The sequence below is a fragment of the Somniosus microcephalus genome, chromosome 25 (assembly GCF_052327205.1).
Source record: "Somniosus microcephalus isolate GS21.2 chromosome 25, FLI_Smic_1.0, whole genome shotgun sequence".
NCBI lineage: Eukaryota > Metazoa > Chordata > Chondrichthyes > Squaliformes > Somniosidae > Somniosus > Somniosus microcephalus.
In genome coordinates this window covers 44,453,009-44,470,258 of record NC_141011.1, presented here as the reverse complement: position 1 = coordinate 44,470,258, position 17,250 = coordinate 44,453,009, and the positions used below count along the sequence as shown (strand labels likewise).

The 17,250-nt window shown below is 46.0% G+C and overlaps 1 protein-coding gene and 1 long non-coding RNA gene across 6 annotated transcripts in view; one reads left to right on the top strand and one right to left on the bottom strand.

Moving 5' to 3' along the window:
- LOC147100748 (uncharacterized) overlaps window positions 1-17,250 on the top strand; it is a 45,067-nt gene that overhangs the window by 1,583 nt on the left and 26,234 nt on the right. For all 3 annotated transcript variants that reach the window (XR_015073559.1, XR_015073557.1, XR_015073558.1), the window contains exons 2-3: window positions 4,611-4,673; window positions 10,493-10,649. This is a non-coding gene — a long non-coding RNA (uncharacterized LOC147100748). The remainder of the gene's footprint in view (window positions 1-4,610; window positions 4,674-10,492; window positions 10,650-17,250) is intronic.
- espn (espin) overlaps window positions 1-17,250 on the bottom strand; it is a 190,267-nt gene that overhangs the window by 160,866 nt on the left and 12,151 nt on the right. For all 3 annotated transcript variants that reach the window (XM_085967296.1, XM_085967294.1, XM_085967295.1), the window contains exon 2: window positions 15,299-15,492. In XM_085967296.1, the coding sequence (XP_085823422.1) occupies window positions 15,299-15,492 (194 nt within the window). The remainder of the gene's footprint in view (window positions 1-15,298; window positions 15,493-17,250) is intronic.

The window sequence follows — 17,250 nt, the reverse complement described above, 5'->3', positions numbered from 1 at the left end:
TATTTACCACCCTACCAATTTTAGTATCATCCGCGAATTTACTGATCATACCCTTTACATTCATATCCAAGTCATTAATGTAGACCACAAACAGCAAGGGACCCAGCACCGATCCCTGTGGTACCCCACTGGCCACAGGTTTCCAGTCACAAAAACAACCTTCGACCATCACCCTCTGCCTTCTGCCACTAAGCCAGTTTTGTATCCAATGTGCCAAGGCACCCTGGATTCCATGGGCTCTTACCTTCTTGACCAGTCTCCTGTGCGGGACTTTATCGAAGGCCTTACTGAAATCCATGTATACCACATCCACTGCGTTACCCTCATCCACACACCTAGTCACCCCCTCAAAAAATTCAATCAAATTAGTCAGACATGATCTTCCCTTGACAAAGCCATGTTGACTATCCCTGATTAATCCTTGCCTCTCCAAGTGGAGACAAATTTTGTCCCTCAGGATTTTTTCCAGTAATTTTCCTACCACTGATGTTAGGCTCACTGGCCTGTAGTTCCCCGGTTTTTCCCTACTACCCTTCTTGAATAATGGTACGACATTAGCGGTTCTCCAGTCCTCTGGCACATCCCCTGTGGCCAGAGAGGTCCTGAATATATGTGTTAGAGCCCCCGCAATCTCCTCCTTTGCCTCACACAGCAGCCTGGGGTACATTTCATCCGGGCCTGGGGATTTATCCATTTTTAGGCCAGCTAAAACCGCCAATACCTCCTCCCTCTCGATGTTAATATGTTCGAGCATATCACAGTCCCCCCGCCCTATTTCTATGTCTACATCGTCCTTCTCCATAGTGAAAACAGATGCAAAAAATTCATTTAGAACCCCTCCTACATCTTCCGGCTCCACACACAGATTGCCACTTTTGTCCCTAATGGGCCCTATTTTTTCCCTAGTTATCCTTTTACCCTTAATATACTTATAAAACATCTTCGGATTTTCCTTTATTTTGCTCGCCAGTGTTATTTCATGGCCCCTCCTTGATCTCCTAATTTCTTTTTTAAGTATCCCCCTGCACTTTTTGTACTCCTCTAGGGCTTCCTCCGTCTTTAGCCTTTTGTATCTACCAAAAGCCCTCCTTTTTTTCCTAATCCATTCCCGTATATCCCCTGACATCCACGGTTCCCTGTGGTTTTTGGAACCACTCTTGACATTTATGGGAACATGTTGCCCTTGTATGATCTCAATCTCCCTTCTGAAAGCCTCCCATTGCTCCGATGCGGATTTTCCTACAAGTAGCTGATCCCAGTCCATTTTGGCCAGATCCTGCCTTATCCTATTAAAATCGGCCTTCCCCCAATTTAGAACCTTTATTTCCGGCCCATCCCTGTCCTTTTCCATGACCACCTTAAATCTTACCATATTATGGTCACTATCACCAAAGTGCTCACCTACTAGCACTTTTTCCACTTGGCCGGCCACATTCCCTAGAATTAGGTCCAGTACCGCCCCCTCTCTTGTAGGACTTTCTACATGCTGGCTCAAAAAGCTCTCCTGGTCTTTACCTGTCCGTCATTGTTCATATGTTCATATTGTTTGTATGTTCTGGGCCACTTGTAATCTCACAAGGCTTCCTGAAACTCCCACTCTTTCCCCACTTTGACTCTCTGGGCATGGCACTCTGTTTCAGCAACACCAAACTCCACTCCTTGTGGCTCAAGGCTCCACTCTCTGCTGCTGTGCAGCTTAAGATCTCATTTCCTGCCCTTCTACTGGTCAAGGCACTTGTGTCCTGTATTCCATTGCCAAGCCTCAGCCCTTTTTTAAATTTGGAAATACTTCTTCCTGCCCACAATATTGTCCATTTTTTCATGTCTCCTCTCCTGACTAAGCCTCACCTAAGAGTCTTGTGCACATAATCTAGGCTGATATGCCAGTGCAGTACCGAGGGAGAGCTGTAGTTTCAGAATTACGGCCGCCCATTTTCCATCTCACCGGGTGCTCCACTCGGGATTCTAAGCAGCGACTGCCGCCAGAAGGGAAGTTTTTTTCCCCCCCCAAGGAGCAAGAAGGAGCAGGAGTGTTCCCTGACTCCACAGTACTCCTGATTGCACTGCCTCCAACCCACTTCCCTAACCCCCATTGCTGCTTCTTCCCCCCTTACCGGGGCTTCTCTCAGGGCCACTGCCGGCGATATTCAGCAGTGTAAAATATTAAGAAGAGGCCCGAGGACCAATTTTGGGTGGTCCTTGGGCCAGCCCCTTCTGGCGCATGCAGCGTACCATCTGGTTCATGCCCGAAAACCAATTTGTCCCTCAAGATTTTTATAGATAGGTGGCCTTTTTTATTTGTTCTCCTTATGTTTTCCCAAGGCAACACACCATGTCCTTATCGCAAGGCAATGCATAGCCAATTACAGGAAACTTTTTATATCCGGCACCGACGGGACCGAGCTGTTGCCGATCTATCAAAACTGCCGGACATACCAGCGTTAATGTTGAAGCATACGGAGGTTTTCATCTCCGTATCTGATAACAAACACTGTTGCTTAGCAACAGCTTCTAAACAGTCGGCCCGTACCTTAGAAGCGTCTCTGTAGCTTAGCAACAGCTTCAGAGAGACTTTGCAGAGCCTGACTGTTGAAAAAAAAGCCATGAGAAGAAAAAAAACCTAACAAAACGGCTCCTGATTTCTACCGGTAGATCGAGGTTTCCGGACATACAACCTCCGGATAAACCAAAGTTTCCTGTATTGAGTTTTGACGTTAGTCACTGTTGTGATTTAGGCAATTGGGAGGGTGGGCAGACAACCTGCACTCTGGTCTCTTCCTATGTCACTCCCGACTGGGTGCTGGGAAATGCATAAGACTGGCCTGGGGAATAACCTCTCCAGTATTTTCTCTCTCCAGGTGGAGATATGTCCAGCCTCCACTTACATCTTCCCAACTGCTGCATACATCAGATCAGGAACTTGGAGCATTATCGTGAAGACTCTACTTATTAAGGGAAGCAACTTTAAATGAATGTTGCAGCATGGACCTCTGCTTAGTAGATGTGGGCCCACAGCAAGAAACGGCCCCTAATTTAGTGCTAATATGTACCATAATTGGGAATCTCACTCAGAGAGGGCACAGGCTGCCTGGTTAGGGAAATGGAAAAAGAATCACACTGATGCAGTTGGGGTATTCTTCTCAAGGTGATGCATGTTTTATGGGGTAAAGTAGCAGGAGATTTACTCTGCATCTAACCGTGCTATATCTGCCCAGACTGGGTGTCCATAATGAGAAAAGAACTCCACTCCTGACCAGTAACATTCCTCACTATGTTGAGCTTAGAATTCACAAGAACAGTAAAAAAAAATTAAAAGCAAGAACTTGAAAGAACCTGTATATAAACATAAGAACATAAGAAATAGGAGCAGGAGTCGGCCATTCGGCCCTTCGAGCCTGCTCCGCCATTCAATGAGATCATGGCTGATCTTCTGCCTCAACGCCATTCACTGGCCCTATCGCCATATCCCTTGATGCCTTTACTAGTCAGAAATCTATCGACTTCTGTTTTGAATATACCCAATGACTGAGCCTCCACAGCCCTCTGGGGTAGAGAATTCCAAAGATTCACCACCCTCTGTGTGAAGAAATTTCTTCTCATCTCAGTCCTGAATGGCCTACCCTTTATCCTGAGGCTGTGGCCCCTGGTTCTAGACTCCCCAGCCAAGGGAAACATTCTCCCAGCATCCACCCTATCAAGCCCTGTAATAATTTTGTATGCTTCAATGAGATCCCTGCTCATTCTTCTGAATTCAAGAGAATACAGGCCTAGTTTACTCAATCTCTTCTCATACAACAGTCCCGCCATCCCAGGAATCAATCACGTGAACCTTCGTTGCACTCCCTCTATGGCAAGTATATCCTTCCTTAGGTAAGGAGACTAAAATTGTACACAGTACTCCAGGTGTGGTCTCACCAAGGCCCTATATAATTGGAGTGAGACTTCTTTACTCCTGTACTCAAATCCTCTTGTAGTGAAGGCCAGCATACCATTTGCCTTCCTAATGGCTTGCTGCACCTGCAATATATTTAATGTCCTTATCGCAAAGCACTGCATAGCCAATTAATGACTTTTGAAGTTAGTCACTGTTGTACTTTAGGCAAACACAGCAGCCAATTTGTACACAGCAAGCTCCCACCAACAGCAGGGAGATGAATAACCAATCAATTGCCCTTACTGACAAAAGGTCATCAACCTGAAACGTTAACTCTGTTTCTCTCTCCATGGATGCTGTTTGACCTGCTGAGTATTTCCAGGTTTCCAGCATCCGCAGTATTTTGCTTTTGGGCCAGTTAATCTGTTTTGGTGGTGTTGGTTGAGGGATAAATGTTGGCCCAGATACCAGGCGAACTCCTCGGCTCTTTGAATAGTGCCATGGGATCTTTTACATCCACTTGAACAGACAGAATGTGCCTCAATTTAGTGCCTCATCTGAAAGATGGGTCCTCTGACAATGCAGCACTCCCACAGTACTGCACTGACAGTTACTAACAGGCAGAAGGATTGGTGTTTACTGTTTCTTGCCCTCACTTACTCTTAGACAGGAAGTCTGTTGGTACAAATAGTTTCTAATGTCACAATGTTCTCTTTTTTCTCTCGGTACTATATAGGACACAAAAGGTTGGTGATAGATGGACAACCTGAATTTGTACAGAGGCTTACAGAATCACCAGGTGAGGGCCTTCTGGTTGCCGTAGCAACATCCGCAAACAATACCGCACGGAAAATGCTTCCACCAAGAGCTTCAAACCTTCAGCTAGGCTAATTAATTGTTAACGAGCCAACATTAGTGGCACACAGCCTGCTGTCTTAAAGAGGCTGAAGACGGGATTCAGACATCTTAATCATCTAAACGAGAATGCAACACAATCAAAATACAATCAAGAAAAGAGGCAGTTACCACTTAGGCCTATTCAGTAATAACTGCAACTTAAAGGAGCTCTTATTGTGATAGACGCACAAGTGATCTCCAAATACCGCTCGAGCACTTTAACATGTTTTAATTAAGCACCACTCCCAGCATGCTTGGCGCATAAACTTAAATTGTGCCAAGTGGATTAATCTGATCACACACTTGTTTGCACAACTATTGGTAAACACAAGGCAAAGAGAGAGGCGCCAGCTCGGGTTTCCAGGCCTAGTAACTGGAGCTATCCCATCACAGCTGCTAGAAGCAGCAGAATTGACTGATCATTGAATAATTAATCTAATTTTTTTATCGCGGGGTAAGATTAAACCAAACCCATGCTTAACCAGTAGTATATTGCAATTCTAAAAATCTCAAACCCCATCGTTCCAGCTGCAAATGGTCTGAACTCGAGGTTTTATTCACAAGAAGATAGTAAAAGGATTATTTCATTCGGCGAGCTTGGTCTGTCTTTTAGAATTCTGCTTACTTTTATCTGTCTGCTGCTTTGGTAAAAGGTCCCCTCTACTCCTTGTTGCAACATTAATCTGTCGAATATTTTTTTGATTGCTGCCATTCACTGTGCTCACTGGCAGTCTATTCCATGGTGTTTCTGAGTTACTCTTGAAGTGATGTGAGGTTCTTGCACTTCTAATCGGGGGACAATGGTTTCTGGTGACTAAATGAGTCAAATTCCATTATTATCGCGCAGTGCTTTGGGGACTGCATTCCGCAATCCCACTTGTTTTTTCCCCGTGAAAACCAAAAACCAGTGGCCTTGCTTATAATTTGAGGTTGTAACTTTGTCAGAGCCTTCACGAGAGCCACTGATCTCATGATTTTCATTCTCCTGCTTCCTGCACAGAGGTCCAAAAAGACTCGATCTGTTGCATACAAGAGGCGCACTAACTCTGACATGGCATTTGGATTTGTAGGCTAGTTAGTGCTGCAAAATATTCTAACCAAGTCTGAGATTAGCCTCGCCCGGCATCTGCCCACAATTCTGGCACAGTGGATAGTAGTTAGAAGCAGGAGCCCTGCCTGATATCCCCCTCCATAGCCCAGGGGCACTACAGCCACCCATCACAGAATCACAGAATCCCCACAGTGCAGATAGAGACCATTTCGGCCCATCGAGCCTGCACCGACACATATCCCACCCTATCCCCGTAACCCCACATATTTAATCCCCTAACACTAAGGGTCAATTTATCATAGCCAAATCAACCTAACCCGCACATCTTTGGACTGTGGGAGGAAACCGGAGCACCCGGAGGAAACCCACGCAGACACAGGGAGAATGTGCAAACTCCACACATAGCCCCCAACTTCTGCCCGAGCGAAGATCAGCTCCGGTTAGGAATTTCCCAGCCTATGGGTCAACAACACAGTAGACTGGTCTTAATCTGATAAAGCTAACATCAGAAATCTTGCATAAGGGTCAATGGATATCCAAAAATGATTTAAGCCATCAGATGCTCTTACTGCGATCTAGCAGGGAGGATCAAATACCTTTAATGTGGAAGTGCTTTTATATTGCACAAGACCATTGCTAGCACCACCCGGTTCCCCAAGCCAACTACAAAAGTAAAGCTGTCGTGACTTGCTAAGGTTGGCTGGCAGGAAGAACCATTTCTTAGCCTGTAGTCGGATGAGCAACACCTGGGTTTGGGGAAATCGGTTACACTAGCGCAATATAAAACCACCTACAGAATGATGGATAACATGGAGTCATTACAAGACTTCAATCTAATAGAAAGGTTCAGGTTAGGCAGTAAACCATTAGAGGCAATTTGAGCAGTTTGCTAATTCTCAGAGTGTTTTCTACTCCTTTAGCCACACTACATCACACACCACTAATCACACTCATTAGCAGCCACTGTTACCAGACTCCATCTGACTAACTGCGCACCCCCCATGACGCAGCATTCTTTGCCTAGAAGAATCAATTTCTTCTTTTCCACCTGATTAAGGCCATGAAAATCCTTAGAGCTGCTCCCTCTCTACCGCTGTGATGTCACCGGAAGTGCAGTGGAAACCCCATTTAACGCACGTAAACGGGGCTTACGCCACACTTCCGGTGAGGATATGGCAGTGGAGCAGGAGCAGGTGCAAGGAATTTCCCAGCCTAACTGTTTTAGTCCCACTCTGCCATCGCTGACTGTAATCTAACCTCCTAATCATATCCTACACCTGGTATCAGCTACTGTAACCAAATCCTACTGTCACTGTGTTCCTTGCTGCAGCTGTACAGGGCACTGGTGAGACCACACCTCGAGTACTGTGTACAGTTTTGGTCGCCTCATCTGAGGAAGGATGTTCTTGCCATGGAGGGGGTGCAGCGGCGATTCACCAGGCTGATACCAGGAATGGCGGGAATGACCTATGAGGAGAGACTATGTAGTTTAGGGATGTACACACTGGAGTTTAGAAGATTGAGAGGGGACCTCATAGAAGTGTATAAAATTCTGACAGGTCTAGACAGACTGGATGCAGAAGGAATGTTTCCCTTGGCGGGTGAGAACAGAACTAGAGGACATAATTTAAGGATAAGGGCTAAACCATTTAGGACAGAGATGAGGGGGAATTTCTTCACTCAGAGAGTGGTGAACCTGTGGAACTCATTGCCACAGAGGGCAGTGTACGCCAGCTCATTAAATATATTTAAGAGGGAATTAGATATATTTCTACGGGCAAAAGGGGTTAAGGGTTACGGAGAGAAGGCGGGGACGGGATACTGAATTAAAGGATCAGCCATGATCTCATCGAATGGCGGAGCAGGCACGAAGGGCCGAATGGCCTACTCCTGCTCCTATCTTCTATGTATGTATCTATGTAATAAACTATTCCCTGCTGTTCTGACGAAAGGTAATTGACCTGAAACGTTAACTCTGTTTCTCTCTCCACAGATGCTGCCTGACCTGCTGAGTGTTTCCAGCATTTTATATTTTTATTCCCTACTGTAACCACATATACTCTGAGATTACACACCAGTCCCAATTCAAATAGTATCAGCTGTGAATAGACCGTACCTCAGAACCACCAGTGCTAACTAGTCCTGACACCAAGATTACCCAGTCTAACCTGACCCCAATCCAAGATTACCAGGTCTAACCTGAATCACTTCAAGATTACCAACTGTAACTAGGCCCCAAGCATCACAACACATCTTGTACTAACTTAACCACATCCTGAATGGGTCTTCCCATTCTTCTCTTACTTCTTCTCTCGACTCCTCCACAGTGTCTAAATTGTCAGGCTGCTTGTCCGACATACAGTTCTGGATGAGCAAAAATTTTCTCCAATTAAATATTGGGAAAACCAAAGCCATTGTTTACAGTCCCCGCCACAAACTCCGTTCCCTAGCCACTGACTCCATCCCTCTCTCTAACATCTGTCTGAGGTTGAACCACACTGTTCGCAACCTTGGTGTCATATTTGACCCTGAAATGAGCTTCCGACCACATATCCGCAGCATAACAAAGGCCGCCTACTTCCATCTCCGTAACATCGCCTGTCTCCGCCCTTGCCTCAGCTCATCCGCTGCTGAAACCCTCATCCATGCCTTTTGTTACCTCTAGACTTGACTATTCCAACGCACTCCTGGCTGGCCTCCCACATTCCACCCTACATAAACTTGAGGTCATCCAAAATTCGGCTGCCCGTTTCTTAACTCGCACCAAGTCCCGTTCACTCATCACCCCTATGCTCACTGACCTACATTGGCTCCTGGTTAAGCAGCGCCTCGATTTCAAAATTCTCATCCTTGTTTTCAAATCCCTCCATGGCCTCGCCCCTCCCTATCTCTGTAATCTCCTTCAGCCCCACAACCCCCCGAGATATCTGCGCTCCTCTAATTCTGTCCTCTTGAGGATCCGTGATTATAATCACTCCACCATTGGTGGCCGTGCCTTCTGTTGTCTAGACCCTAAGCTCTGGAATTCCCTGCCTAAACCTGTCCACCTTTCGACCTCTCTTTCCTCCTTTAAGACGCTCATTAAAACCTACCTCTTTGACCACGTTTTTGGTCACCTGCCCTAATTTCTCCTTATGTGGCTCGGTGTCAAATTTTTTGTCTTAAAATACTCCTGTGCAGCGCCTTGGGACGTTTTACTACGTTAAAGGCACTATATAAATACAAGTTGTTGTTGTTGTTACATCAACAGACTGGAAAGAATGATTTCCCATCACAGAAAGACACAGCAGTCCCTGCGTTCTAGAAAACCAATGCTGAGTAACTCCAGGGGATAGTGGGAAAGCAGGAGAAGAGGAGATTACAGAGTGAGTCCACGTGGGGAAGGGGTCGCTGAATTGCGAAGTGACTATTGTAAACTAGAGCATTTTGAATCAAAGTGGAACCATTCTTCTCAAAAGGTGCAAAGAGGGGTCAAAATAAAGAACCATAAAAGGCAGATAAAATGTTGTTTTAACTGCTGTGATACATCAAAGTAATCAAACTTTTTTTGCACATTAGCTGAGTCGAGAGTTTGTGAAATTAAATCATCCTCACTCCATCCTTTACAGTCGATCCCAGCTCAGTAAGAAAGTTGGACCTCTCACATATTCAAATAGCCCCTTCCCTGCAGAAGCATTAAGCGGTTTACATAACTAAAGCACGAACAAAGAAGGCACTGTTATCACCCGGCACCACAAGTGCGCTGCAGCCGCTGAATGCAGATTGATCAGCACTGGAGTGTAGCAGTGGGAATATTGATGTCCAGGAAGTCATTAATCATGCCGTTTGGTTCCTATTGTAATGGGAGATATTCCCATCAACTCTTTCCTTCCCGACATGGTGCGCTGAAACTCAGAAGTTGCTTTCTTCTGGAGTCGGTGGGGTGTTTGCCTGGCAGGATCTCAGAAATAGATTACGTGCAGCCGGTGGCAACCACACTGTAAACTTACCGCATTCAATAAATCCGGGTGCTGACCCGGCATAAAACTAGTCTTCCGAGCGGCCAGAATTAGCAAATAAGGCACGATTTCATTGGGGTTACCACAAGTTGTGCATTCATTACACTTTAGCCCAGAATGGGAGAAAGAAAGACTTTACACGATAGCAAAATACTGCGGATGTTGGAAATCCGAAATAACAACAGAAAACGCTGGAAAAACTCAGCAGGCCAGGCAGCATCCGTGGAGAGAGAAACAGAGTTAACGTTTCAGGTCGAAGACCTTTGGTCAAAAGACTTTACACGACCTCAGGATGTCCCAAAGTGCTTTACAGCCAATTAAGTACTTTTTGAAGTGTAGTCACGGTTATAATGTAGGAAATGCGGAAGCCAACTTGAGCACAGCAAGCTCCCACAAACAGCAATGTGATAATGACCAGGTCATCTGTTTTCAGTGATGTTGGTTGAGGGATCTATATTGGCCAGGACAACGGGAAGAACTCCCCTACTCATCTTCAAAATAAGCCATAGGATCTTATACGTCCAACTGAGAGGGCAGACGGGGCCTCGGTTTAACGTCTCATCCGAAAGACGACTCCTCCAACAGTGCAGCACTCCCTCAGCACTGCACTGGGAGTGTCATACTGGAAAGTTCTTTACTAACTAACGCACTGATCTTTTGTTTTTTCTCCAGGATTTGCCTTCCAGATCGATTCCCAAGTACAAGACCCAACGGAGATGAAGGGAGAAATTCCATGATGTTGGGTATCCTTCCTGTATCTGATATCACTGGAGTAGCTGAAGGGGGAATACTTGAAATAGTTGGTCTTAGCGCGGAAAGAAATTTGAAGGTATTTTTTCAATAGGTAACAGATAATGTTCACTCGGTTGATTCCGGAGATGAGGGGGTTGACGTATGAGGAAAGGTTGAGTAGGTTGGGCCTCTACTCATTGGAATTCAGAAGAATGAGAGGCGATCTTATCGAAACATATAAGATTGTGAGGGGGCTTGATCGGGTGGATGCGGGGAGGATGTTTCCACTGATGGGTGAGACTAGAACTAGAGGGCATAATCTTAGAATAGGGTCTGCCCTTTCAAAACTGAGATGAGGAGAAACTTCTTCACTCAGAGGGTAGTAAATCTATGGAATTTGCTACCTCAGAGAGCTGTGGAAGCTGCGACATTAAATAAATTTAAAACGGAGATAGACAGTTTCCTAGCTGATAAGGGAATTAGGGGTTACGGGGAGCGGGCAGGGAAGTGGACGTGAGCCTAGGTTCGGATCAGCCATGATCCTATTGAATGGCGGAGCAGGCCCGAGGGGCCGTATGGCCTACTCCTGCTCCTACTTCTTATGTTCTTATAGACGTTACCCAGCAATTTCCATGAGGATTCTCCTGATCATCCATAGTAACTTCAGTGGAAACCCTGGCGAAACGGGGCGTCAATGGTTGGAAAGTCTCTGGGGATGCTGCCAAAATCGTAGCAGGAGATTGGGGAACCCTCTCTGAAACCCCTCGGGAGTCCAGACAGACGCACTTTGAACGGGAAACATTCCCTCTCTACGTATCATTGGATGAGAACCTGAGTTTTTCCCCAAAGGAAATTAATCCTAAAAGGGAATGGAAGTGAGACACCTTGTCAATTTGTATAGTCACTGGTTACACAGTGAATGAATAAATCAAATTTTGTTTTTATTGAGCACATTCCAAGGTTTTTATCATATTTTGCGGATTACATCCATTTTCCTGTGAAAACACAAGCCTTGTCTGTAGGTAACAGGCCACAGAAAGAATTAGATGCAGCAAGCAGAGAGATGACAGGCTGATGTCACTTGCGAGTTAGTGAATCACTTTGTTTTCCAGCTTAGCAAAGCAGCTTACCTCTGGTTTGTTGACGAGTGGAATTTTCCATCTCTGCTCGTCACACAAACACTCCGACGATGCTCTCTCTCTTACACATCCTCTCTCCGCCTCACACATGCACACTCTGACAGTCTCTCTCTCACTCACACACATACACTGACAGTGCTTTCCCTCACCCCCAAACACCCTGACAGTCCTCTCTCTGTCTCACACACACTCGCTCTGACAGTGCTGTCTCTCACACATGTCCTTTTTCTGTCTCTGATGCATACAACAACCATCTCTCTCTTTTACACACATACGTGTTTTGCTATGCGCTCTCTCACACTTAACAGATCAGACAACTCTGATACATTTGGAGCACAACTTATGCATATGCTAAAAAGGACCCCAGCAGTTTTGGGTGGGTGTCCTTGCCACCTGTGCTGAAAATCCGGGCGGGTCAGCTCCAGGGCGGGTAACGCTTTCATTAGGCGGCTGCCCCAGATGCCTGAAAATCGTACGAGATTAATATGGCATCGGATGGTTTTCAGGTGTCCTTGGGACATTTTTGCCCCCCATTTTTCATCCAGAAAATGGGCGCCAGGGCCAATTTTACAATATACTTATATCATCACTGTTTAATAGATTTGTTCGGTAGTTCATAGCCTAAGCCATGTTGTGATAATATGCTTATTCTATTGTTTTCTGAAGTCAAGAAGATCATATTGTACAATAAGTCAAAATGTAGTAACAAGGATTTCTTTTCAATCCCTGGGCTCGCTACAATTGTCCAAACACAGGGCAGGTAAAGGCAAACTCCAATTCAGACGAAACAAGGACTCATTTGAGGGAGTGATTTTTGATACCGAACCTAGAATCATAGAATTGTACAGCACAGAAGGAGGCCATTCGGCCCATCATGCCTGTGCTGGCTCTTTGAATGAGCTGTCCAATTAGTCCCACTCTCCCTGTTCTTTCCTCATAGCCCCGCATGTTTTCCCCTTTAAGCAGTTATCCAATTCCCTTTTGAAAGCTAATCTGAGGAAAATATCTGAGGTAAAAGCCTAAGAACATAACAATGCCGGGAACTTCCTCGGAGCTATCCCGCTCTGCCATTGTAACTTCACTGGAGGTTTAGCGGAAACTCGTTCTGGTGAAGTTACGGTGGTGGGGCCCACAGCAGCTCCAAGGAAATTCCTGGCACAGTATGTTTGTGGATTACTGACCAATGCTGTTTGGATGCGAGAAATAATTTCAGTTTCTCGTCATCTCCTTATCTCAAAATTTAAACTTATTGCAGTTTAATTTTTCACAAGAAATTACTCATTTTAATTTAGTGATGAAAATATAGCGACTACCCATTATAGTCCACGGAAACAACACTGACTGAATGTTTTCTCTCTCTCTTTCTCACCATAACTCAGCATTTTTGCTCATTCACCCTGATGAGAAACAGTGTCTAGAGCAGTAACTTAAGACAGGCACGAGATATGGAGCACCCCGTGAGGTGATCAGTACACAGGGTATCTCCAGTCAGTGGGCCACACATTCCGATCCTGGGACTTCTACTCTATAATTGTTGGCAAGGTGGTCAGTTTAAAGAAAACAGGAACGTCGGAACAGGAGGAGGCCATTCAGCCCCTCGAGCCTGTTGCGCCATTCAATTAGATCATGGAAAATATTCCTTCTAATTTTTTTTCCACTGCGTGGGCCCTTTAAATTTGTTGCAGCAGTCGCGCATGCGCGGTATTGCTTCCAACGGCGGCAGCTGGTGAACGGCCTGCGCGGGACCTCACGATCAATGCGCGCTGTGCGGCCGCGCACCTTAGGGGGGTGGCTGACCAGTATCTTATCTCCCATCAACCCGCTTTCATTCCGTAACCCTTAATACACTTGCCTAGCAAAAATCTATCAATTTCAGTTTGGAAATTTTCAGTCGAACGAGCCTCAACTAGCTTTTTGGCAGAAAGAGTTCCAGATTTCCACTACCAATGTTCCCTCTAATTTTGTTCGGCGCCTTTAAAGACAGGCCATTCAAAAATACCGCGCTCGGGCGGTTTTTGTATTGAAAAGCCGGCTGCACGGGTTCCCAGGAGCGCCGCGTGGCTGTGTAGCCGCACAGCTTACAGGGAACATCGTTCACTACCTTTTGCGTGGAGAAGTGCTTCCTGAACGGATTGGCTCTAACTTTAAGGTTGTGCCCTCCTTGTCCTGGACTCCCCCCACCAGGGGAAATACTTTCTCTCTCTCTCTACCCTATCAAATCCTTTAATCATCTTAAAAACCTCAATTAGATCACCCCTTTAATCTTCTATACTCAAAGGAATATAAGCCTAGTCAACGCAACCATTCCTGATCATTTAACCCTGTTTCACCCGGTATCATTTTAGTGAAAGCCTAACAGATGCTACTTGTGCAGCATTGACCTAGTGCAACAGAAGAGAAACGTCAAACAAATGGCATTTATGATGTGGAGATGCCGGTGTTGGACTGGGGTGGACAGATGTGAGAAGTCACACAACACCAGGCTATAGTGCAACAGCTTTATTTGAAATCACAAGCTTTCGGAGCGCTGCTCCTTCGTCAGGTGAAGTGAAGAGATGTATATATACTCTGACTATATATGCTGTGCCTATATGCATCTCTTCACTTCACCTGACGACGGAGCAGCGCTCCGAAAGCTTGTGATTTCAAATAAAGCTGTTGGACTATAACCTGGTGTTGTGTGACTTCTCACAAATGGCATTTAAATTAACAGTGGGAAAATGGGGCCTGCTCAGGAGCACAACCTTCTCTTCCTGACTTTCCTCCATGGTGATCCCTTGTGCCCAAATGTAATAGGAGGGAAATCTGCCAACCGTATCAAGAAAGTTAACGGCACTGCACCTTTATTGTGCGGGTTTCCGTTGCTCCATGTTGAATCCTGCGTTGGATAATGGAGATTTGAATGGGCCCCAAATTTCAAGAATCTTAAAACTATCACTTGGTTCCACTTGAGCTCACTTTGCTTGCTTCTCCACAAAGACAGCAAGTCAGGAGTGTGATGGAATACTCACCACTTGCCTGGATGAGTGCAGCTCCAACAACACGCAAGGAACTCGACACCATCCAGGACAAAGCAGCCTGCTTGATTGGCACCCCATCTACCACCTTAAACATTACACTCCCTCCACCACCGGCACACCGTGGCTGCAGTGTGTACCAGCTACAAGATGCACTGCAGCAACTCGCTAAGGCTTCTTCGACAGCACCGCCCAAACCCGCGACCTCTACCACCTAGAAGGACAAGGGCAGCAGGCGCATGGGAACACCACCACCTCCAAGTTCCCCTCCAAGTCACACACCATCCTGACTTGGAAGTATATCGCCGATCCTTCATCGTCGCTGGGTCAAAATCCTGGAACTCCTTCCCTAACAGCACTGTGGGAGTACCTTCACCACATGGACTGCAGCGGTTCAAGGCAGCAGCTCACCACCACCTTCTCAAGGGCAATCAGGGATGGGCAATAAATGCTGGCCTTGCCAGCGACGCCCACATCCCAAAAACAAATAGAAAAATAGTAACTGCACAGATGCTGTAAGCAACGATTTGTTTCAATCACACTGCATCAAGCAACGATCTCAGCCCACCTCGATCCTCCCCACTACTTACTTGGGACAGTGTCCGAACAGCAGTCGTAGTGATGGAAGGTCACCTTTGGCCGCAGCGTAGTGCACGGAAAGTGCTCCAGTGTCTGTTGCTGCTGTTGGGTCACTGCCGGCGCCTTTCAATAACCACTCCGTGACATCATGATGCCCAAACCGTGCAGCGAGGTGTAGAACTGCAGCTCCAGAACTGTCTTTATCCTGCAGAGACCAAAAAGATAAATCTATCCGTCTTTAAGATCCATGCAGTATTTGAAAGCCATTTCCAAAATGGTTACTAATGGCCTCAGTTAGAATATTGTGTCCAGTTTTGGTCTCCTCACATGGTGGGTGATATGGAGACTTTGGTAAGGGTGCAGAGGAGGGCTATAAGATTAATTCCCAGTTTGAAGCATCTAAGTTATCAAGCTAAGCTAAAAGAGCTGGGACTCTACTCTTTAGAGAAACGCTGACTTAAAGTTGAACTGATTGAGGTTTATAAGATGATGAAGGGAATAGATTGTGTTCGAGGTGACAGTTTGGTTAGGCAGGACCAAGGGGGGTCACAATTTTAACTTGTACAAGGCCAAATGTCAGGTGTCAGGAACTGGTTTTATTCCCCAGACAATAGTGGAGCTCTGGAACAGGCTGCTGGCTCCTGCAGTGGCACTTATTTTGCTGAATTCCTTCAAGCAAGACCTGGAACTGTTTCTGGCTGGGGCAGAGATCACCTTGTACCAAAAGTAGGCACAACATAAAATGATCAGGGCCGGAGTGCTCTCCTGGACTAGTTTTGATCGCCTAAGGGGGTCGGAGAGAGATTTTCCAAATTTTTTCAATTCCAAATTGGCCTGGGATTTTCTCTGGTTTTTCGCCACTCCAGGAGATCCCATGGTTTCGGGTGGAGTGGAGTGTGTATGTATTCTGATGTTCAAGGTATCAGACTTGTATGGGACAGGCTGGGTGGACCGCAGGGTCTTTTCATGTCTGGCTTTGTTCATATGTTAAAAGAAAGAAAGGCCTGCATTTATATAGCGCCTTTCACCTCCACTGGACATCCCAAAGTGCTTTACAGCCAATGAAGTACTTTTTGAAGTGTAGTGACTGTTGTAATGTAGGAAGCGCAGCAGCCAATTTGCAAACAGCAAGCTCCCACAAACAGCAATGTGATAATGACAAAGTTTTAGTGATGTTGATTGAGGGATAAATATTGGCCAGGACACTGGGGATAACTCCTCTGCTCTTCTTCGAAATAGTGCCATGGGATCTTTTACGTCCACCTGAGAGAGCAGATGGAGCCTCGGTTTAACGTCTCATCTGAAAGACGGCACCTCCGACAGTGCAGCACTCCCTCAGTACTGCACTGGAGTTTTTGTGCTCAAGTCTCTGGAGTGGGACTGTGAACCCACAACCTTCTGACTCAGAGGCAAGTGTGCTACCAAATGAGCTACTGGCTGACGCACTTCATAAATCCTACCAAACATGCCAAGTACTTCAGTACTGTTGACAGGTTCTCAGTATGCGCAGCGTGATTAAAAAGGGAGTCTATAGAGACGAGGTGGCACTTGGGATTAGCACGCCATCCCTTCACCTCCGAGACTAGCTCAGAATGATGGGATGAAGCTCTCCTCTCTTGTGGGTGGCTGTAACAGGCCTACAAAGAGATAAGTTTGGATATTCTAAGTTCTTACTCCACACCACAAAACTGCCCACAAGCTGGCAACTTCGCCCAAAAGCATCAATGACAATTTACAATTGTCTACTCCTCTCTACGTAGGAAAACATCTCGAAGCACTTTACAGGAGAACCAATAAGTAGGAGAGAGATTCGGAGAGGTGATTGAAGGCACGGTCAAAGAAGCAGGTTTTGAGCTGGCTTTTGAAAATGGGGGTGGGAAAAGGTGGCAAAGCAAATAGCTTGAGAGAGAGAGAATCTAAGGGTGCATTCACATTCCCAAGTTTAGTGTTGGTGTGGAGCAGA